We start from the raw sequence: 23,342 nt of genomic DNA on the forward strand, positions 1-23,342 counted from the left end.
GTAATACCAATTAATTATACATTTTATGTGTTTTTTTTCTTTGGATCTTACGCCTTGTTCACACCAAGAATGAAAAGTATAAAGATAACTATATTATAGTCTTTATATTCCAAGTACATGCTCGTCTGCTGCTTTAAACTCTTGAGCTCATTATAGCAGGATTGATTTTGATGTCAGTGGTGGTTTTGAAGGCAAACATCAATGAATGATGAATGAATTTTATGCAAGCAGCTATTGGAAGCCAGTGCAAACTGATAAACAGAGGTGTGACGTTTATTCTTTTTGGCTCATTAAAAATGTATCTTGCTGCCTCGTTCTGGATTAATTGTAAAGGTTTGATAGAACTGACTGGAAGACCTGCCAAGAGGAAAATTATGAATTATGAATTATAAATTATGAAAGTTTTTTATTGCAATTTATTTAAAAATTGAATTTATTCCTGTGATGCAAAGCTGAATTTTCAGCATCATTACTCCAGCGTTCAGTGTCACATGATGCTTCAGAAATGTCTTTGACTTTTGATCAATTTCTATATATACATCAGGTGGTGGGTGGGAGGATGGCAGACATGCTCAGCTACATGCGGTCCAAACGGAGTGAAAAAGCGCACCGTTCTGTGTGTGCGGACTGTGGCCGGAGAGGAGCGGGCTCTTCACCCTGGGGACTGCAAGCAGCTGCTCAAACCTAAACCTGTGACACCTTCCAACCGAGATGTACCATGTAGGTTCGAATGGACAGTGGGGAACTGGAATGAGGTGAGTAGTTGTCTTAAAAATTAACATGGTTAATGTACTTTACATTCATCATGATGATGGTAAAAAAAAATAAAAATGGGATGGAAAATTATATTTCAATGCTTTTGTATTCAATGCTTTGCCATTTTGTCTTTGTCATTTTTGTTAAATAATTTTTTTTTTAGTGTTATAGATATATATACTGTGTTGTGTGGTTTGTTAGGATAGGACAATATTTGTCCAAGATACAATTATTTGAATATCTGGAGTCTGAGGTTGCAAAAAATCTAAATAATCAGAAAATTGCATTTAAAGTTGTCCAAAGTTCTTATCAATGCATATTACTAATCAATAATTAAGTTTGTATATATAAGTGGTAGGAAATTTGCTTAATATTTTAATCGAGCCTGATCTTTACTTAATATCCTTATGATTTTAAAATAAATATTGAATAAAATAGAAAAATTTATCATTTTGATCCAAAAATGTATTGTTGGCTATTGCTACAAATATACCCCAGAGACTTAACACTGGTTTTGTGCTCCAGGGTCACATATTATTGTTTTTTTTATTATTATTTTGAAAAATAAAATTCATCTTAATTTTAGTTTTAAAGTTTTAGTAATTTTGTTGTCTATTTTATTTATTTTTATTACTTTTTTTAGTATTATTGATATACTATTATAGTGTGTGTCAATATTTTGAAAGTTTTTGTTTTTATATTTTCACTTTAATTTTAAAGTTTTGATAGTTTTGTTTTTTGTATTCTAGTATAATTTTTTATTATTATTATTTTATTATGTTTGTGTTTGTCGTTGTGTTTGTTTTGACATGATTTTTTATATATAGATATTTTAAACATGTCTACAAAATGTAGTTTTTATTCTATTTTTATTTACTAGTTTTATTTATTTATTTTTTTTTTTTGTTTGAATTATTTTATGGATGGTTTTAGTTTTATTTAACTCTATTAGAGTTCGGACAGTTTTTTTGTCCCTGTGATTGACAGTGCTCTAAAAGCTGTGGGCGTGGAGTGAAGAAGAGACGTGTGCACTGCCCTGAATACCAGCGCTGCAACGTCACGCTCAAACCCAACAACACTGAGTCCTGCAATCTCCAGCCCTGCACCAGCTGGGCCACTGAAGCCTTGGGTCAGGTAACACACTGCTAAAACCTCAGCGTTCCTTTATAGAAAGAAGTAAATATAGTGTCTGCCTTGATTTTGTGACAAATGCAATGTGATGATGTACCCTACTTTTCAAAAGTTCAAGCTTAGTAGGATTTTCTTTTAACAAAATTAATAATTTTGTTCTGCAAGGATGCATTTAACGGATCATAAGTGACAGGAAAGATATTTATAAGGTTACAAATTTATTACCACCCCCAAATCTTTTAAACTATAGTTTATATCCTATTAAAACATAAAGTTGGTGCATAATCAGCTATAGTTTCCATTCCATGATTTGTGACTTGCTATTATTAGTGGTATTTATAATAAAGTGGGCGGGACATTCCCATTTTAAAGAGCATTTTATTGGGCAAAAATAGTTATACGCCCCTCCCTGGGCATTGGTGATGTCTTCACGGTTTGACAGTGCTCCAGAAGCTGTGGTGGAGGCGTTCAGAAGCGAGCGGTGAGGTGCATAAATGAGGAATCAGTGTGCAGAACTGCAGCCCAGAGGAGTGTAAAACTGATTTAGGTAAATTCTATTATATAATATCACGTTGCATTAGTTTCATAATGAGCCTACAGTGGCCCCTTAATGTATTTGGACACTTAGAAATGGCTGAATGTCCATTGCATTTGATAAAAAAACATTTCAAAATATAAAAAAAAAAAAAAATCAAGTATCTCTATGATGCTATAATAACGCAGATTTGAGTGGATGTATGAAGTCAGTTCTCCTCATGTTCACACAGGTGACCTAGCAGAGAAACCACAGGTGTATTTCATTACATGATCCAACAGGTTCTTTTACTAAAAACCCAACCAACTGCTTTTTCAGCTGTCTTTGAGCTTAATAAAAGTTATTTGGCTTAATATTTTGTTTTCTAATGCAATGACAATTTATACATTTTTAAACACGGCTTACACATGACAATTGTTTTACATTTTATCCAAGAAAAATGTGGTCTTTTTGTGCAAGACGGCAAAAATTATTCTGGAAAATATAAAGTTGTGCCAACAGATAATTTTAATACACAATCCCATGGCTTTATAGCTTAATTTTAATGTTAAAGCCCTTTAACTAGTTTTTGCTCTTTTGTTTCTCTTCTTTGCAGGCCTGGTTTGTAAGAAAAACAGCATGTCGACACGTTTCTGTGAGAAACTCAAGCTGCTGGGTCGCTGCTCGCTGCGCTCGATCATCAAGCAGTGTTGTGTCACTTTACTGATGTAACACTTCAGAGGTCAGGCTTGGGTCAATGACCAAAAGCACAGACTACTGGACACTCTGCACGCAGAGGTTCATGTGCTCTAGAAATACAGATGTCCCTCTCAAATATATGAAAAATATGTGGTTTTTACTTGAACAAAGGAATCCATGGCTTTTGACGATGTGTTTCTTACATTTGTCTTTAAATGTGTCTTGAAATACTTCAAGCTTTAGTTCCAGGATTCAACATCAGTTTGACAAGTAACCTAAATGTTATTTTTTGCACTCATTTTGGACCTGTTGTTGTTCTTCTTCTTCTTTTTAACCCCCAAAAAAGTCAAGTTCTTGACAAGTTTACAGGTTACAAATTTGTTACAAAATAGTTCCATTACAAATAAATGCTGTTCTGTTTAACTTTGAACGAATCCTGAAAACAAAATGTATTACGGTTTCCACAAAAATATTAGATCGTAAAAACTGCTTTCAGAAGTGATAAGAAATGTTTCTTGAGCAGCAAATCAGCACATTAGAATGATTTCTGAAGGATCACGTGACACAGAAGACTGGAGTAATGATGCTGAAAATACAGCTTTACATCACATAAAGTATATTTTAATATTCACACAAATAGAAAACAGTTGTTTGAAACTGTATCAACACAATTTTATTGTTTTTACTGTATACCATACTGTTTTAACACAATATTACTTTTTTACTTTTGATTAAAAAAATGCAGCATTGGTGAGTAGAAAAGACTCATTTCAAACACATAAAAAAATCTTACCAACCCTTAAGTTTTGAACAGTATTTTTTCTTAGTAGAATATCATGTTCATATAGCTTAGCAATTTGTTAACATAAACTACTGGATTCAGTCTTTGCGTATGGGCACAAATTGTTTTAGGAAACCAAACCAGGTATTTAAATACTGAGAAATAAATATGAACTTCAGAATGTCTTAGTATTTGACTTTTCTCAATTTTATGTTAATGACAGCAGCACTATTGACACACAAAACCAGATGATCATGTTCTCCAGCATGATTTGAGATGTCCAAAATAGCATCTTGAGCTTCAGTGGAAGCAAGGACATCTTTTTATATTGTTTTCATATTTTCATTGCTTTAAGTGGGCCAGTACTCACTGGTAGAGTACCGCCACTTCCAAATATAGCTCTTGAGCGTACCACCACCTCTCCATGCGCCCAGAACGTGCTTTTAGCATGCTGGTACATTCATTTTGACATCTGTTTTAATAGAAGTTTTAATCCTTTGCCTTCACTGCAGCTTTTCAGAGCACCCTTCACAATGCACGCTTCCTAATTCTTCCTAGTTCGGAGTATGGAGCGTGAACCATTTGAACCAGTTTGGGAGTTCGGAGCGGGATCACGAATCATTTGAGTCAGTTCGGGAGTTCGGAGCAGCTTCGCGGATCATTTGAATCAATTCGAGAGTTCGGAGCGGGTTCGCGAATCATTTGAGTCAGTTTGTGAGTTCGGAGCGGGATCGCGAATCATTTGTGTCAGTTCGGAGCGGGTTCGCGAGTCATTGAGTCAGTTTGGGGATCGCAAATCATTTGAATCAATTCGGGAGTTCGGAGCGGCTTCGCGAATCATTTGAATCAGTTCGGGAGTTCGTAGCGGGTTTGCGAATCATTTGAGTAAGTTCGGGAGTTCAAAGCGGGTTCGTGAATCATTTGAGTCAGTTCGGAAGTTCAAAGCGGGTTCGCAAATCATTTGAGTCAGTTTGGGGATCGCGAATCATTTTAATCGGATGGTGAGTTCGGAGTGGGATCGCTAATCATTTGAGTCAGTTCGGGAGTTCAAGGCGGATTCGCGAATCATTTGAGTCAGTTTGGGGAACGCGAATCATTTGAATCAGTTCGGGAGTTCGTAGCGGGTTCGCGAATCATTTAAGTCAGTTCGGGAGTTCAAAGCGGATTCGCGAATCATTTGAGTCAGTTTGGGGATCGAATTATTTGAATCAGTTCGGGAGTTCGGAGCTGGTTCGCGAATCATTTGAGTCAGTTTGGAAGTTTGAATGCAGTAATGCAGTAGCTCTTTCTAAGGGTATTTTTTCAAAATCCTTTTGCACATTTTATTTATGTTCAGTAGTTCTTTCTAGCTCAAGCAAATCCACAAACTAATAAAATGATTTATTAATAAGGTTGCCTGTTGACTGCTGTATATAAAAGCCCTTCAATATAGTTGTTGTTACCTCAGGGGATGAGGGGAGTCATCAAAAAAAAAATATATATATATATATATATTTTATATATTAAAGGTGCTGTAGGGAACTTTTGTAAAAAAAATATTTTTTACATCTTTATTAAACCTGTCATTATGTCCTGACAGTATAACATGAGACAGATTATCTGTGAAAAAAATCAAGCTCCTCTGGCTCCTCCCAGTGTCCTATTGCCATTTGCAGAAACTCCATCGCTCCCGGTAAAAAATAGCCAATCAGAGCTGCGGTCCGTAACTTTGTTTGTGTTCAAAATGTAGAAAAATGTATATAATAAGCGAGTACACCATGAATCCATTTTCCAAACCGTGTTTTTGGCTTGTCCTGGATCATAGGGTGCACCTATAATAAGTGTTTATATTCGGACTATGCTTAGGGGGTACCGCGGCGGAGTAACCCAGTACCTTTGTGATTCTTCATGGACATAAACAGAGAGAAGTAGTTCCAGATACGATGTTCTTCCGCAAAATGCAAGCAGTTCTGTTTATTAACCGCTAGAGCGTCAAAAGTTCCCTACCGCAGCTTTAATATATATTAGTAGAGTACCGGCACCTCTTTTGGGCCACTTAAAGCACTGCATATTTTTATTAATTAAATTTATAATCCTAGAATCATATTTTGCTCCAGGCTTCAGGGTCACATGATCCTTCAGAAATCATTCTAATATGCTGATATGTTTAAATGAAATTAAATAAAAATCCAGATTTTTGATGGAGTTTCAGACCTTTGCATGTACTCGTAACTCTAAGTCTAAGGGTTTGAACAGGACATGCAGAAATAGTAATGGAAACTTTAAAACTTAGTCCACTACTAAATGTAGCTTGCCACTTGTCCATTGTTTTTCAGGTCACCGTAAAATGGGAAGAGATGACTCTGCAATCCAAACCGTGCCGATTCAGGCTCCATTACAGAGGTCGGGTTAAATTAGGCCAGATTTGGCCAGGTTTTCTATCCCTTATAACTTGAAACCCACTTGGCACCGCAGCGCTGTCAGCTAGGTCACAGAATGATCACATTTGTCAGCCATGTCACACCATGTTAGCGCCCTAGATTTTGTGTTTCATGACAAAGCAGATTACATAACCTTGATTTTAGCTCAGTTATATAATCGCACATTACTGTGATGTGCATCCAGCAGTAGAGGTCTGCATACGCAGTGCGATTCTTAAATGGCAGCGAGGCGACTTCCCTTTCCTGTGTATCACTTAATAATTCAGACGTCCAGTCAGAGCAGATTCAATGGTCCTGATTAAACTAAAAGCAGATCACTTCATAATATTACTTAACTACAACAACTTGTCTAACTTTACACTTCGGACCGAAATTCGGCATGTCACGCACTACAATGTCATGAGCACACAGCACCTTGTGGAGTGAGCAAGTTCAATTAAGTGTTAACTTAAACATCTTAAGACATGGGTTATGATGAGATTATATGATATCCATTGGTTAACATACGTATAAGGTCAGAATGATTTCATGACAAGCATGTCCAGAAGCGGAAAACAAGAAACCATCGCTGCAAGCGGACACCCCGACACCTTCAGTGGACACTCGCTTCATCAAATATTTACTTTTAGTAACTGCTCAAGCCTAGAATGGACGAAAACACATAGCATTCAAATAGACAGAGATTTCTGAGCTAGGTTTAAATCTACTGAATATAAATATAAAGCAGCATCACTTACCATAAATACTCAACCCCAAAGGGATGCACCGATGTATCGGCCAAAAATATAGGCCGATAAAAGCAATTATCTGCTATTATATGATCAGCGCCAAATATATCCTGTCAATCAAAAGGGGGGCGGAAAAACGAAAGAAGAAAGTTTCTAGCAAAACTACTTTATGTGTAATTGAGTTGTTTACAAAAGTTTTATTTTGAATGTTTCTATCTGAAAAAAAAACACAGCATTGAATATAATACTCTTGTTGATCATTTTTACCTCTAATATTATATACCAAAAGAGAGGGCTCCCTGTATATTAAACAAAACTATCGGTTTCGGCAGATATTATTCTTAATAATCACTTACTCGACTGAAAATGTTCTGTGCTCTATAATAATTTGAATATTCACCCCTGACTTTTGTTTATTGTACTTTTAAAACATTTTATGTAAAGTATTTGTACATTTATATTCAATTCAACAAATGATGCATTTATTTTGTAGTTTTGTCCAAAAAATAAATAAATTGTTGGACTGTAATTCAATATTTTTTCTAATATGCTGTTATTTGATGCAAGTCTCTCATTGGAAGTCGGGTAACTGTGCTGTTTCTAACTGGATTTGAGGAACAGTACCAAGAAATAGATCTATCCAGATAAAAATAACGCTAAAACCCAGATCATAGAGAAAGATAAACCTCTGGCTTCAGCACAATCCTCCAAATCTTTCTTATATTACAGGAAAGGCCTCACTTCAACTGAATTGACTACTGCATGTTTTTCATATAAAAACCATGACCAGCGTGATCACATATGGGCGGTTGTTGGCTGCCACAGCATTTGACTTTATTTGAGTTTTATCCATGGGTTACAAAAAATAAGGCCTTACTGAAAGCGAATCATGTTGCGCACTCAAGCACGTGTCAAATGCAAGAATGTGTGACTAGGACTGGATAATGTGGCAACAATATGGCTTTTTAGTACTTCGTATTTCAAAGCAAAAATAAATACTTTGTTGGTGTGATCGTAAGAGGGGCAACAAGCCAGTCTCGTTTTTAGAATCCTGAAAGGCTTTTACGGGAAACAATGCAGGAAATGCAGATAAGATAGTGATGTTTGAGAAGGCAGATAAAACCAACAACACAAGACATTTATCACTGGAAACACATTTCAGTTCGTCAATACTCTATAAAACTGTGTGGGATCAATGCGATCTAGTTCTTGTTTTAAATTAAATTTAACGGAGCAACAGAACAGTTTCGTCTGACAAACTGAGCTAGAACTATCACAGCTACTGATAAATAATAATAGAAGTTAGAACAGTCTACCTGGAAATTATTGGACATTCACCTATATTTGTCTTATTTTGTGTGAGCACTGTGATGGACTACTTTTAGGCTGCTTTTATGTATTTTTGAAGCATGCTCACTAACAACTGTCACTGTATGGACATTGGACAACAGCAGCATGATCATTTTTTAAAACATCTCCCTTTGCATTGAACTGTAAAACAAAAGTGGTTTTATTAATTTGGATCATACAAAATAAAATTAGACTATTTGAACTAGATCTTTTCCTTCTGATTGTTTTCTTCAATTAAATGTTAGTTAAAAGCCTGTAGTCTTACTAAAATAATCAATTTGTTAACACGTTACATGACCCATGCCAAAAAGAAAAGACAAAACATGACGATTCCAAAACTTTATCAAACTAGAAGCTTCTTATGATTAGATGGGACCAATCATAGTTACGTTTGTTCATCTTAAGTGTCTGTTCTCTTTTCCCAGCTCACTATCAAAGAGCTCCAGATAACAGCCATTCACAAAAGCCCTAGCAGACGGAGGGGTAAACACGACGAGGAGGAGCAAAAGCTGCGTGTGAGTGTGAGCATGGAGGAAGGGACCTAGAATGACAGACGAGGAGTAGGGAGGGGTGAGGAACCAAGAGAGAGACGGCAGCATTTCTGTGAACCTCCTGGAGGTAGGAGATCACATCAGGAGACAGGATGCCAGGACACAGTCGTTTTGACGCACATTCCCTGGAAACACAGGAGGAATAAGTGCTGCCATGATATCCATTCTCAAATGGGATTAATAAAGCACTTTACATCTGCAGTAGAAGCTTTATAGACTAACTCCTCAGCCTAATTCCACAACTTCATGCTTTCTTCACCGGTCTTAAGTGTTCTCTGGAGCGAGAGGCATCCCTGCACATTCACTGAGCAGCATGTCCCATGAGAAGTACCATGAGGACATGGACAGTGAGTAACAGTGTGTCTGCATGCTGGTCGGTGTGTGTCGTCTATCTTCTTGCCGTCTCCGTGACCTTGGCGTCCAGCGTCACCTGTCGCAGCGCATGTCCCGTGCAGCGGGCGCTCAGGGTCACCAACTCCTCATCCGCCTCTGCCTCAGCCTCAGCCTCCACCTCCGGCCGGCATGTGCGCAGCTATGTGCACCTCCAGGGAGACGTGCGCCAGAGGAAACTCTTCTCCTTCCAGAAGTTCTTCCTTAGGATCGGAAAAGACGGGAGAGTCAACGGCACCAAGAGCAAAGACGATCCCTACAGTGAGTCACTTCATGATAGCCTATGCACTCCTTTTATTCTGAATCATTTAAGTAAATATACGATTTCGAGTGTTTGGAAACGTTATCACCTGTACATCACCCTATCTGTTAAAAAAATGCATCAACTAGGTTTAAAGAGTTTTATCAATCCCATTAAAATGTACATTTGACAAGTTAGAATTACAAATCATGCAATATTTGATTTAAGTTATACGTCAAAAACATTCTGATGTGAATAATCATAAGTATATATATATATATATATATATATATATATATATATATATACTTTTTATTAGATAGATTGATAGATTGTTTTTATTTATGTAGGTTATAATAAAGTTTATGTATTATTTCATTATAGGCAAAATTATTGAATATTGTGACATGGAATTAATTGAAAAAATAAAGTACATTCAAATAGTTTAAATTTAGTTTTAATACCTCTGTACAGCACTTTGGTTGCAACTTCTGTTGTTTTGAAATGTGCTCTATAAATTAATAAACTAATCTAAACTAAATTAATACATTTGTTAATTAATTAAAATAAAATCCAGAAATCCATTTAGGAATATTATTAGTTTTAATTATTATAATTAAAGTAAGCTTTAATTTTATGATTAAATTAATAACATTTTGTAACTTTTTCTAATAATAAAATTGTTAATAATAAAAAAAAATCCATGTGAATTTCCCATATAAAGCAAATAAAAAAAGCCCATTCTGCTTTCTATTCTATTTTACTTACATTTCTATAGCCTGCAATATGTTTTTACAAACTGCAAATTATTCCTGCAATATCTTATCTAATATAAGCAAAACACCTATTGCCAAACTAAATTCATCGGTGCAGGCTGGAATAATATTTAAACCCCATAAATTAAATAAACTACTCTAATAAAACATAAAATTAATGGGCCATTAAGGAATGGTGCTGTTGGCTGCAATATCCTTTTAAATGCATAATTATGTCCTGACACCCAAAAACCTGAGAGCAATTAACCCACGTATTCCCATAAATGTTTTCTCGGACATAGCAAAGGAGGAAACACATCCTCTATAATATGATCGATCAAAGGTTACAATTGTGTTTGCAATGGCTTTATATACCATTCATGGATCTGTTATTAGGTTGTTTCTGGTTTGTTATCAAGTATTATGAGCCCATCAGGGAGAGGCACAATGTGTTTTCTGTGTTTTACGCTGAACAAGTTAATTAGCCATTACTCATATGGAGCCCATGTGTAGATAAGAGTCTTCCTGTTTCCTCTGCGTGTGTAAGTGTGTGTTTGTCTAGTGTCTCGCACTGGCATCCCTTCCTTTTTAAGGCCACGAGGCATCTTGATTCAGGCGTTTGTGGCTGTTTGTGTCTAGTGCTTCAATAACAAACTTTTTTTTTATATGTCTCAGTTTTTTGTCCTACAGCAGTGAGATATCTGCTAAATCTCAGATTGATCCCTTGAGAAAAAGAGCCCAGGATATCTCCTCTTGGGTTTCAAAAGAGATCCCAACAAGGTCTTAAAGTGGGCTTAGACATGCCGAGATATTTCAAAGCTGTCAATGGGATGGCACCTTTTCAAAAGGTACACCTTTGTACCTAAAGGGTACATACCTAAATGTGCTTAAGGTACATATTAGTTCCTAAAATGTACATATTAGTACCTCAAGTGTGCAAATTTGTATCTAAATGTGCATATTGTACATATTAGTATCTAAAATGTGCATATTAGTAGCCTACCTAGTGTGCAAATTTGTACCTAAATGTGCATTTTAGGCCCTAAAGTGTGCATATAAAGTGTGTATCTGCGTTCATCACACCACATCTGTTTCCTCCAGCGAAAATTAAGCACATATGAACGCCTACTTTATAAAACTATCATTTTGCCATTTTCATTTGAAAATTTAACTTTCAATATAATAAATATAACAAGTGCATGTGGAAAAATGGTCTGCATACTGAGCTAAGGAAAGAGGGCTATAACATTACTATAAATGAAAATTGTAAAATTGTGTTTGTACAGTAAAAAGGTTGTGTGTGTGAGATCATGAAGACTTGAATTAGGCTTATTAAGTAATCAAATGTTATACCTGTTTATGGAATATTGCAGTGGAATACTGCAATAAGTGTAGTATATACTGTATGACCCCTATTTTAATTTTATTTATGAATGCCCTGAAATGAGTATTTTGTTAATTGTATGTGTCAAAGTCTCTATTTGGTCATGTTCCATTCCTAGTTTTGTTAATTGATTATACTCCCAAACTGTTTCCAGTCCCCATTATTTTCCTTGTGTTTAAAAACCCTGTTTGTTCAGTTCATTTTTGTCTGCTATTGAAGTGTGATACCCCGATTTGGATTTGTGTTTGGATGTGCCCTTTTTCCTCCCATGTATTATTAAAAAGCATTGTTTGTTATCTCCTTCATCGAACATTTACTTAGCACACCTACACGTATTACAGAATAGCGGACCGAAAAGTAAGTAAGTAAGCGACATTTTTCTTTCGTTCTCGCTTTGTTTTCTCCCTCTCCCGGAATGGATAGCCCGGCAGTCCAGCTCCTATGCCTGGAGCAGTCAGACCGTTCACTGGAGGACAATATTAGGGACTTTTTCGATCTGGCATGCCTTACCCACTTCCCAGACTTCTCACTCTGTGCCTTATTATTATTAAAGCTTGAGCGAGTGTTGTAAGGCACGCCTGCCAGCGAATGGTCCCAGAGAGGATTTCGCTGCTTTCATGGAGTGGGTGCTGGAGAACAATTGATCTCTATTCACCTTCGGCCCTGCTGAAGATGATATTTCCAGCCCCACTCCTGAACCAGAGACCAGCCAACTGTCATCCCGCTGCATGGAGCAAATGCCAGAGCCCACCACAGCCGCAGAGCCCGAGCCAGCCATGATAAAAGAGCCAGTGCTATTCAAGAAACAGAGCCAATCATCGCCCCTGAGCTAGGACACGAGAGTGCGACTGACCAGATGTGTGAGCTGGCAACACGAGGGCTTGGAGGGAGGCCCCGCCCAAACTCCTGCTGCTGAGGGTGACCTACAACTGGTCACTGGACTATATACAGAGGAACTCATGGACATTTTTTAAATGGATTTAATAGTCTGGTTTGGGGAAGTAACTCCCAGTTCTCTTATATGTCTGCTGGTTCCGCCCAGCCCTGACTCTCCTGTATCTCTGATGATTTCATACTGGCCTGAATCTCCTATGTCTCTGCTTGTTCGGCCCAGCCCTAGATCTCCTGTGTTTCTGCTGGTTCTCTCCAGCCTTGATCCTCCTGTGTTCCCTCCCAGCCTCCTTCTCCCGCCTCCTCCTAGACCAGTCAGTTCCTCTGCTCCATCTCTGCTGGTGCCTGTCAGCCCTTTGGCTCACCCTCAGTCAGCGCCATCTGGGCAATATGGTCCACCTTGGGACTTCCAGTCTCCAGCCCTGCCTTGGCGTGAGGATCCCCTGTCTACGCTTCCAGCCTGTGAGCCCTGGACTCAACCTCGGACCTCCGACCCATCGGCTCGGACTTAGGGTCTTAGCTCCCTCGTCTCCACCATGGCCTGGCATCCCTCCAGCTCCACTGGCTCCACCTTGGTCAGTCATCAACCATCCGCAGCCTCGGGACTCCACTCCTCTTGCTTCATCTCGTCACTACATCCCTCCCGAACTGTCAGGCTCCACCTTCCCTCCGGCTCCACCTTAATCCTCAGTCGCTCTGGCTCTGCAGTGGTCATCTGGTCCCCTGCCTCCACCTTGGTCGCCTGAGCCTTCTGCTCCGCCTTGGCCCTCCGGATCCTCAGCATTACCCTGGCTTTGCGCCTGCTCTGCTCCATCTTGGGCTCCTCATCCACTGGCACAGTCTCCATCAGTCGGCCCCCTGGTGTTGTCGGCTCCTCCTCCACCATGGCTCCTCCTGCCGTCGACTCCACCATGGGGCACTATCCTGGCTGGCCTCTGGATGACCATCTGGCTCCTCCTGCTCCGGGCTCCTCCCTGTGTAACGGTTCATGGGTTAGTGCCTTCATCTTGCATCTCTGTCTGATTGTGTGCGTCTGTTAACTAGCAGCAGCTGCAGTAACGAGCACCAGCTGCTTCTCATTTGCTCTGCTTTTAAGTTTGGCTGGCATCTTGTTCGTTGATTTCTCGTCTGTCTGTCATGTCTAGTTGTGCTCCTGTCCCTCCAGTTGGTATTCTCTGGACCTTATTCCTCGCCCACCTAGGATTCCTGTGCTGGTTTGAGTTACTGCTACTTGAGTGGTCTGGACATGATAAAGCTGGGGTTATGTCATCGTCTTCCTACGTTCTCATTGCTGACTGTCTGAGCTACAAACAAACCATATTTACCTCGCACTTAGATCTCGTGACTCAATCATTGTAACACCCTGGCTCCTCCATCTACTCCACGCTGGTACTGTGTTCCATGCTCCCTCTTCATTGCCTGCCCCTTGCCTGCCCCACGCCCGCTTCCCTGGTCTCTTTCGCTGCGAGGGCGCACCGTTCTGGGAGGGGGCGAACTGTCACAGACATGGACTTCTCTTCCCTTGTGTTTTCCCTATTTGGTCATGTTCCGTTCCTAGTTTAGTTAATTGATTACTAGTGTAATTATTGATTACGTGGCACCGAACAGGGACATGGACTTTGAAATTGACATTTATGTGTGTGACTTGGAATTTAAACTTGATTTCGGTTGATGAATTATTTGATGAACACTGGAACTGAATTAACAGTTTATAAAGGAACCTAGTGGGGCTTTTGCAAAAGGGATGATGAACATTATATCCAAAAGTTTGTCATAAAAAAGACCTATTCCTCTGTACATATTTGGATACAGGCTGGTTGTTGTTGATTGAGTGTATATTACATTGAGTGCATTCTGGTGTTTAAAAAAATTGCAGCTTTGTATTGGTTTTTATTTGTCTTTTTTTTTTTTTTTCTTCCCCTGACCATGTCTACCCCATACATCCGCCGTCCTTTTCTGCCATATTAGACTTGGAATATATTCCCCCTGACACCTGACACTACTGTAAATGTGCCTCCCACCCGCACCAAAGTCATATGTCCCATACACTATCATACCCGATTGGGTAGAAATCTTTCCCATGGATGCTGCAACGTCTTCAACCATTGCACGTGTCCACAGAGCGGAAATATTGACACAACCTACATCCTTAAAATATATCCCATCCTACATCCTTTTTCAGATCATGGTTCCCAGTTTGTTTCTGCTGTGTTTTAAGAAATCTGTGGACAGTCACTCCAAAACTCACCACCATGTATCATCCTCAGACTAATATAACTGAATGGGTAAATCGAACTTTGAAATGCATGATGACATATTATGTAGAAGAAAAACACAAAAAAATAGTCAATATGTGATCCCAGAGGTACCGGTTACTGCTCCTCCGTTTCTCCTGAAAAGGTAAAAATAGGTAGAGCCGTAAAATGAAAGTGGAGCAGCTGAATTTGATGAGAAATGAGAAAGCATTTTTTTATTGAAATATTTTGTATCATTATAAATGTTACTGTCACTTGTTATCAATGTAATGCATACTTGTCAAATAAAAGTATTTTCTTAAAAAAAAAAAATACTGACTCCAAGCTCAATTTAACCTTGAGAATTCAGTCTATGAGAAACAATTATGATATTAAAGAAACTTAATTGATGAATATATATATATAATATGCAATTCCTCTAACCAATGCATTTTTAACCAATATGCAGTTTGGGATTTTTTTAGTGGTCAATAAAGGCTTGGATTTTTCTTTTTCCAATGTAAGAATATACATTTAAACGTATTTGTGTGTGGTGCATCACATCCTGTGCGTGATTTCCAACATTACTCTACATCCGAGTCAGAAACAGAGAAGCTACTGTTAGTCTGCAGGCAGAGTTTCATAAATGGCGTGATGTGAATATCACCAGCGATACATCAAAAGTGAACATCTTTCACGTTCAGCAATGGGCTCCAACAAAAGAATAATCCTGAGCGGGTGAAATTACACTAGTCTTTATAGCACAGATCCAGTGTTGGTGGAAATGGATACTGCAGTAGTGATGCTGTCCTGAGGCAAGTCATGATTTAGGAAACACTGGCCTTTATGCTGCTGAATGATGTCACACATTTTAAAAAAAAAGACACCGCTGGCTGAGAAAAACACAAACAATGAGTCTGTGAGGGGCGTGACATCACTTGGATGACCATGATGCTCTACTTCAACAGCTCATGTCACCAATGCATGAATGAATATGTTTCGGATAACATTAGATGCAGATCATTGTGTTAATATAATGCTGAAAAAAAAAAAAAACATTCTAACATTAACATTAAGGGTCAGAAAGATTGATACATTTTTCAAAAAATGAATGCTTTATTAAGCAAGTTAAACTGATAAAAACTGACAGTAAATGCATTTATTATGTTAAAGGGTTAGTTCACCCAATAATCAAAATGCCCTTGATTCAAGCCATCGGTTTACCTGGGCTCATAACATTAGTACAGAATCAGTTCAGTTCAGACGCTCTGTGTGTCAGTCTGCTTCACGCTAAATCACACATGCACAGTATCATCAGCTCCTCGATTATTGAATCGGACGCGTCTGACAGAAACAGTTCTTGACTCATGAACGATTGTTCGTTCATTATCTGGCTCGGCTCGGTGTTCATCTTCAGTTCTCTCTTCACAACAGTTCAGTCAGTGTACTGTTTGAGTGCATGCATTACTCCGGGATATTGGTTTGTTTGAACTCAGAGGGAGTGTCAGCCATATTAAAAAAGTTAACAGCATAAGTACTTTGTGGATTTAACATTTGTGGTTACATCGAGTGATTCGTTGCGAACCCGATATTATACACTGCAGTGAACGCGCTCACAACACACGGAAGAGAAGAAAATGTTGAATAAAGTCGTAGTTTTTGCTATTTTTGGACCAAAATGTATTTTCGATGCTTAAAAAAACTGACCCTCTGATGTCACATGGACTACTTTGATGGTGTTTTTCTTACCTTTCTGGACATGGACAGTATACCGTACACACAGCTTCAATGGAGGGACTGAGAGCTCTCGGACTAAATCTAAAATATCTTAAACTGTGTTCCTGTGTTGGTTTTTCCCAGCGTATAGAAAATCATACTGGTAATACCATGTTTTTTTGGTTGTTTTTTTTGTCAACATTTACTAAGGTAGGTTTTGTACAGTACAGTGGTACAGTGGTAATACCATGTTTTTGAACACTGTAAGTACTTATTGTGCTTATTTAGTCTGATTCCTTTATATGAAAGGAAAGACTAAATAAAAGCTGTGACAGAATGGTTTATTTGTTGTGTCTGAACCATATTCCGCTATCATGTCTTCAAACATCCTCTTTGTAGTTGTCTCAGGAAGCTGTCAGGACGCTTCAGGCATGAGCCGGATGTACAGGAGACCACCAGTGCACTGTCATGTGTGCCACAGATGGCTTCACAACTCCAGCAACACAATAAAGTGAACGCAAACGCCTCGATATCAGTGACAGCTAGGGGTGATGCAATGCTTTGCGCAATGCTGTTTTCCTCAGTCTCAAAAACTACAACTGTTTATTTTACTTTTTTAGGCACCAGACATAATGCCAGCACAGAAAAAACAGTTGATTTTGGCAGAGAGCTGTGGAAAATGCACATCTGTGCAAACTACTGCAAGCCAACGACGCAGCTTTTAGTAACATGGAGCAGCGCATGACGTGCTCAGGAAAACAAGGCAGCATGCAAAGAACAACCAGGCAATAGACCCAGTTTAAACTTGACCTCCTGGTGCGCTCCTCCACATCTGCTCAGGTTTTTCTCCATTCAGTCGCTCTCGCAGGTATTGTTGTATGCGTTAAATGGAGGTGGGATTACAAACACATTAACTGTAATTGCTTGGCTTGTTCTCTGAGCTCTCTTTTGTGGTTAGTTAAGTGTGGCCTCACTGACATGGATGTTCAAAGTGAAGCTCATAGTGATGCTAATACTGGCTCATGCTAACTAAACCACATGCTGGAAAAAGACAATTATTAAAACAAACAGACCGTAATGTTTACTGAATATCTGTGCACTTTAAAGGATGTGTCAGGGTTGTGTACTGTGAGGAGCGAGGGATTTTCACACAGAACAGTCTTTAATCATCCACAGTAGGAAAAACAGGGGAGACAGGAGAAACACATAATATACTGACGTTTAGAACCGACAAAAACAGACTCAACAGACTGGAACTCAATACTGTACATGGGATAATAAGATAATAAGGAGGAACTCAGGTGAACTGAATGACTAATTAGAACGAGAACAGGAACATGACCATATAAGGACAAACAGTAACAGAAACCAGGGCAAAACAGGACACAGATAGTCCATGGGCATGACAGTCACTTTGGTAAAAATTAGGTCCGAACTAAGATGGTGCTTTTTAATGCATTGGAGTAGCATAGAATGACCATATTTTTGTTGTTTTTCAACAAATACTATGGTTAATTATATATATTTTTAACATGTACAGTGGCAATAAAAATTGAAGTGAAGTGAAGTGAAGCTCAGTGTAGAAATTAGCGCTATTTTTGTCATTTTAGAATAATAATATAATCATTCAAGCTATGAAAGACCACACATGGATGTACAGGAATTATGTTGTGACATAACTTTTACTGTTATGCAATTATTGTTATATTTAAGCTTCATCTTCGTCTAGATTCCAGCTCTGCAACTCTGAACATACATCAACCAATTTTATGGAGTGCATCTTGGGATGCTTTTTAACCATTTGAGGGATCTGTTAAAAATATTTTTTAAAGTTGCAAATCAAAGGTTAACGGAGTATGTTTTAGAAGAAAACACAATATATATATATATATATATATATATATATATATATATACTATCTTTAGTTTTAGTTTTTATTAGTTTTTTTAAAATATCAGATACAGTACATATATATAAAAAAATCATATATATATATATATATATATATATATATATATATATATATTAGTTTTAGTTCTTTTAGTTACTAACAGTGTCTGTTTACCATTGATACCTGTTGGACTGTGGTTAACGTGCTTGTGTGTGGTACAAACATATGGCAGACAGACATGCGTGAACGTAAGCCTAGTGCTCCACATGAACATGTTGGTGGTTCGGGTCTGAATGAATGTGTGTGTGTGTGGTAGCTTCATTGAGTTTTTTGCAGTGAGCTCCGGTTTGCTGTGGTCTCTCTCGTCTTTGATCACTGATCATTGAAGCTTCTCTAATCCGTCTCACTGTCATCCTGTCTGTGTTGTTTCTTCCTTTCATGCTTTCATCCCAGCGCTGAGAGGACACAGAGCACTCGGATAGTTTTACCGTCTCACTTGATACCTGCAACCTGAGACACCAGTGGAGTCACTTCACACACACACATACGCACACACACACACACACACACACACACAGATAGATGAGTTCACACACTACCTGTGCACACATTCGCTAACTCACTTTAACACATAATGTTGGCTGATAAAGTACAGACACTATCGTATGTTACTGAAAAAAAAGTTTGAATTTGGGAAAATAATCATAAATGGGTTTAATATCTGTCTTTATATACAGAGAAATGTATCTACATCTTTATATATATCTATATATATACACCAGGCGGCGAACGTCGTTTTGTTCAACCCTAATCAAACACACCTGAACAAGCCAATCAAGGTCTGAAGGGTTACTGGAAAGCTACAGGCAGGTGAGTTTTAATTAGGGCTGGAGCTGAACTCTCCAGGACCGACGTTCACACCACTCATGATATACAAATTCAGATGTATTGGAGATTAAACAAAATATGGCCTGATTATCTTACCAAGTTATGGCAATATGACATTATATAATTTCATATAATATAATAAAATATAAATGTGTGTGTATGCATGAAAGTGTTATACACTTTCTATATGTCTGTGTGTGTGTTCTATTATAGTTTTTTTAATTTGTTATTTTATATTTATGTGTTTTTCATATTGATTTTTCATTTTAGTTTGTTTTATTAATTTGGTTGTGTATTTTATTATTACTTTTTTTACTATATAGTTTTTACAGTTTTTCATTTTAATTTTAGTTATTTGTTTTTGTATTTTTATATTTTATTTCAAGTAGCAATTTATTTAAATGAGTGTGTGAGTGTGTGTATGAATGAATCAGTACAGTGTACAGAACAGTGTGATGAACGTGATATATGAAATATTATAAATTACTGTATGTACCATTAATCATTAATTTAAAAAAAATTCAAATACAATATTTGTATATGCTATATAAACAAAAAATATATATTTAGAACAAAAAAAAAACTTTTTATTTAAAATTCAGGACAAACATATGAGATAAAGTTGATTATTGACTAATTATCTGCAGCTATTTTTGAACTAATTAAACTGATACTGATATTTATTAAAAACTAAAATATTGACTGATATTGATGCACTTGAGCACATGCAGACATACATTTAACCTTGAATACCTAATGCCACGCAGACTCTGTCTAATCACAAGGCAGCCACAGGAGTGATATTAAGAGAAATACAAACGCAGATCTGTGAGTAACAGTACAGAGGAAGCATTGTGAATCTTCTTCGTCGGGGGGCAGCAGAACTGTTTTGAGTGATGATTTTAGTATCTTTCAACACTTTTGTGCTGATCAAAGGATAACTCTAGCTGCGGGGTTCACACCCACAGCCGCTGGGTTTATCAGAGAGAGAGAGAGAGAGAGTGTGTGTGAGATTGTGTGTGAGTGTTTGTGAGCTGTTTTAGGAGCTGAATTAATATGTGCAGCCGAGCAAAGGTCAGCCAAAACTGTAATCTCACCTCTGACCTCTGAAAACAAACACACACATGCACACAAAACTTTTTAAGCAGGCTTCGCTCTGTTTCGGATAAAAGCTACCACATTCTTTCATTAATAGTGACCATGTTGTGTATTTCAGGTATTCTGGAGATCACATCAGTGGATGTTGGGATCGTTGCCATCAGAGCGATCGGCAGTAACCTTTACCTGGCTATCAGTAAAAGGGGAGAACTGTATGGAGCGGTGAGTGTCCTGCTCTTAACCGCAAAAAAACATTCATAAAAATCAAGATATGACTGAACAATTTAATCCAGAAGTTTTCAACCAGGATTATAGGGATCTTTAGGGGGGCACAACGGGGTGCTGATAAGATAAGATAAGATAAGATAAACATTAATATAACTAATTGATTGATTGGTTGATTGATTGATTGAAAAAAAAGAGACAGACAAACAAACAAATAAAAAAATATATAATTACATAAAGGACAATTTCACCTGTTTGACCTTATTACAGTTTTGTTTTGCTATTCAATAGATTTTAGTTTTCTTAATATAAAGACAATATTTTTTTCACATATTTTATATTATTTTTCACAGTATAAATAGGACTTGTCTTAATACACATTAATATAGCTTATATTTTCGGTGTCCCACAAAGTTTTTATAAAACACTTTTTTTTTTTAGTTATACCATGTCTGTAATTTATGCAGCACTGTATATTATCACTGGTCAGACAAAAACATAGCCCCGCCTCACACTCTTGTCAATGTTTGAGACAGTGTTGCCGTTTTTAGTGTCATGTGTTTTATTTTTTGTTTTTTGAGGGAAAACATACAGATGGCTAACTTATTTTAACATCCAATCAGGAGCCGGTTCATGCAGGATTAATCAGATGGATAGCCAGTAGATCTGGTTAGAGCTGACAAACCACCTTAGACCAGTAGAAAACTTCTGCATTGTTTCAAAAACCTGCATGACTGGGTGTGCAGAAATGTGAAAACTCTTTGTTTCCTGCATTTCAGAGAAACTATGGTATAAACTGCCGTCTGAAGGAGCGCATCGAGGAGAACGGGTATAACACATACGCATCCGCCGAGTGGAGGAACAAGAAACGGCAGATGTTTGTAGGTCTGAGTGCTCATGGAAGGCCTCTGCGCGGGAGAAAAACCCGCAGGAAGAACACAGCTACACACTTCTTACCCATACTGGTGTGACTTTTGTTCATAATGCTGATGGGACGGAGAGATATCAGTGATAAAGACTTTGTCCACATGTGACTCTCTGTAGCTGCGTTCCTCTCATACGCTTCCGTGTTTGCTCTTTAGTTCATGGCACTAGATCAAACTTTATACCCATGCAAGTAAACATTCATGAACGCAGGCTTTCATTTCCATTAAGCATCATTCCAGTAATCTAAAATAATGGACTATGTGTGCAAGAGTTTTTTGTGCTTGTCTGCTTTGATTTCTTTCTGATGGACATGAACGTCTTGTAGTGCATGCATCGCACGGAGAAAGAGAGAGTGGGGATGTATATGGGAAATTTATATCTTCTGAAAACTGTTTTGGACTGCTTTGAAATAATTAAATTATTTATTTGTATTGTATTTAAATAAAATACTCTAAAAAACATATTAAAAGCATATAAAAATGGATAACCTCTAATTCCTGTGAAATAAAATCTATTTTGTTATCCTCCTGCAGAGCAGCTTGTGATGTGGTTCATGATCACGAGAAGCAGAGCTTAAAATTTGCATAAAGTAAAAAAGGCTGTTTTATTTATTTATTTTGTTATTTATAATGTTTGCATTGCAACATTACTTTCATGATAAATAAGCATGTCTCATTACGTATCTGACATTCATACTATATATTTATACTTTTATTTGTAATTGCATTATTTAATTTTTGTATTTTTTGTTATTCCCATTAGACTCTCATTAATGGAGATATTGCAGAATTACCGCAATACAAGAACGTTTTTGTTTTATTTTAATATATATATATATATATATGAAACCTATAGTACATAAAAACTACAATAACACTGTCTAAATAATGTTAATACAATAACTGTGAGATTGATTGATTGATTTAGTTGTTAGTTAGTTAGTGTTACTATAATAATTTATCCATTATGGTAAAAGTACTTTTATTGGAGCAATATGTACAATACGAACTTCCCAACCCGGATGTTGTTTGGTTACAACAACACTTAAAAAGCCCCAAATGACTGTGAGCTGAAAGAGAAGTTCAGTTTACACCCTCCCAAACTCACAGAAAACAAAGTTCAACATACAAACAATTCCCCTCATTAACTTTTCCACTCGCTCACTGTCTCCTTCAAATCATTTGTTTAGTTTCACACCTTTTGCATCCACTTGTATAGTTGTTCCATTTCCTTTACACTCTGCCATTTACAGACAAAAAACATTCAGTAACGGGAACTAAATCCTGTTATCTGTTATCTCAATAGTTCTGGAAAATTTGGGGAGCAAAAGGCGCTCACTCAAATAATGTGATCCAGCTTTTAGAAACAAGTGGAAAAAGACTTGAGGCAAGAGTGCTTGAGAGTGACTGATTCTGACACAAGAAAGGTTTTTAGGTAATTTATATATATATATATATATATATATATATATATATATATATATAGCATCCTATGAATTATTAATAATAATTATTAGTTCTAGTAGAAATGGTATTTACCTCTTTAATTACATCTTATAATTTTGTATATATTATTTATATATAAGTATTATATATTTGTAATTAATTTATATAAGTAAATTAAATTGTTTGAGTTTTAAAAAATGATTTTATTTACTTTTATTTTAAATGTTATTCATAATATCATTACATTCAAAGATATGTTTTTAAAAAAAGCACATTCATAGTATACAAATAAACTAACAGAAACAAAAATAAAATAGTAAGTTATAT

At 37.2% G+C, this 23,342-nt stretch overlaps 1 protein-coding gene across 3 annotated transcripts; it reads left to right on the forward strand.

Moving 5' to 3' along the window:
• The first annotated feature begins 611 nt into the window (after positions 1 to 611).
• On the forward strand, positions 612 to 22,102 carry LOC128014653 (fibroblast growth factor 10). 3 transcript variants are annotated; one of them, XM_052598372.1, is made up of 8 exons: positions 612 to 755; positions 1,744 to 1,890; positions 2,330 to 2,434; positions 3,018 to 3,143; positions 6,197 to 6,263; positions 8,805 to 9,581; positions 20,537 to 20,640; positions 21,423 to 22,102. In XM_052598372.1, exons 6-8 carry the CDS (start codon positions 9,251 to 9,253, stop codon positions 21,612 to 21,614), a joined length of 627 nt encoding a protein of 208 aa, XP_052454332.1. In that variant the 5' UTR covers positions 612 to 755; positions 1,744 to 1,890; positions 2,330 to 2,434; positions 3,018 to 3,143; positions 6,197 to 6,263; positions 8,805 to 9,250; the 3' UTR covers positions 21,615 to 22,102. The 3 variants fall into 3 exon arrangements, with proteins under 3 accessions (XP_052454332.1, XP_052454340.1, XP_052454323.1); XM_052598380.1 differs by lacking the exon at positions 6,197 to 6,263; XM_052598363.1 differs by lacking the exon at positions 2,330 to 2,434 and having other exon boundaries at positions 3,018 to 9,581.
• Positions 22,103 to 23,342: the final 1,240 nt, after the last annotated feature.

This window comes from Carassius gibelio, chromosome A5 (assembly GCF_023724105.1).
Source record: "Carassius gibelio isolate Cgi1373 ecotype wild population from Czech Republic chromosome A5, carGib1.2-hapl.c, whole genome shotgun sequence".
Lineage (NCBI taxonomy): Eukaryota > Metazoa > Chordata > Actinopteri > Cypriniformes > Cyprinidae > Carassius > Carassius gibelio.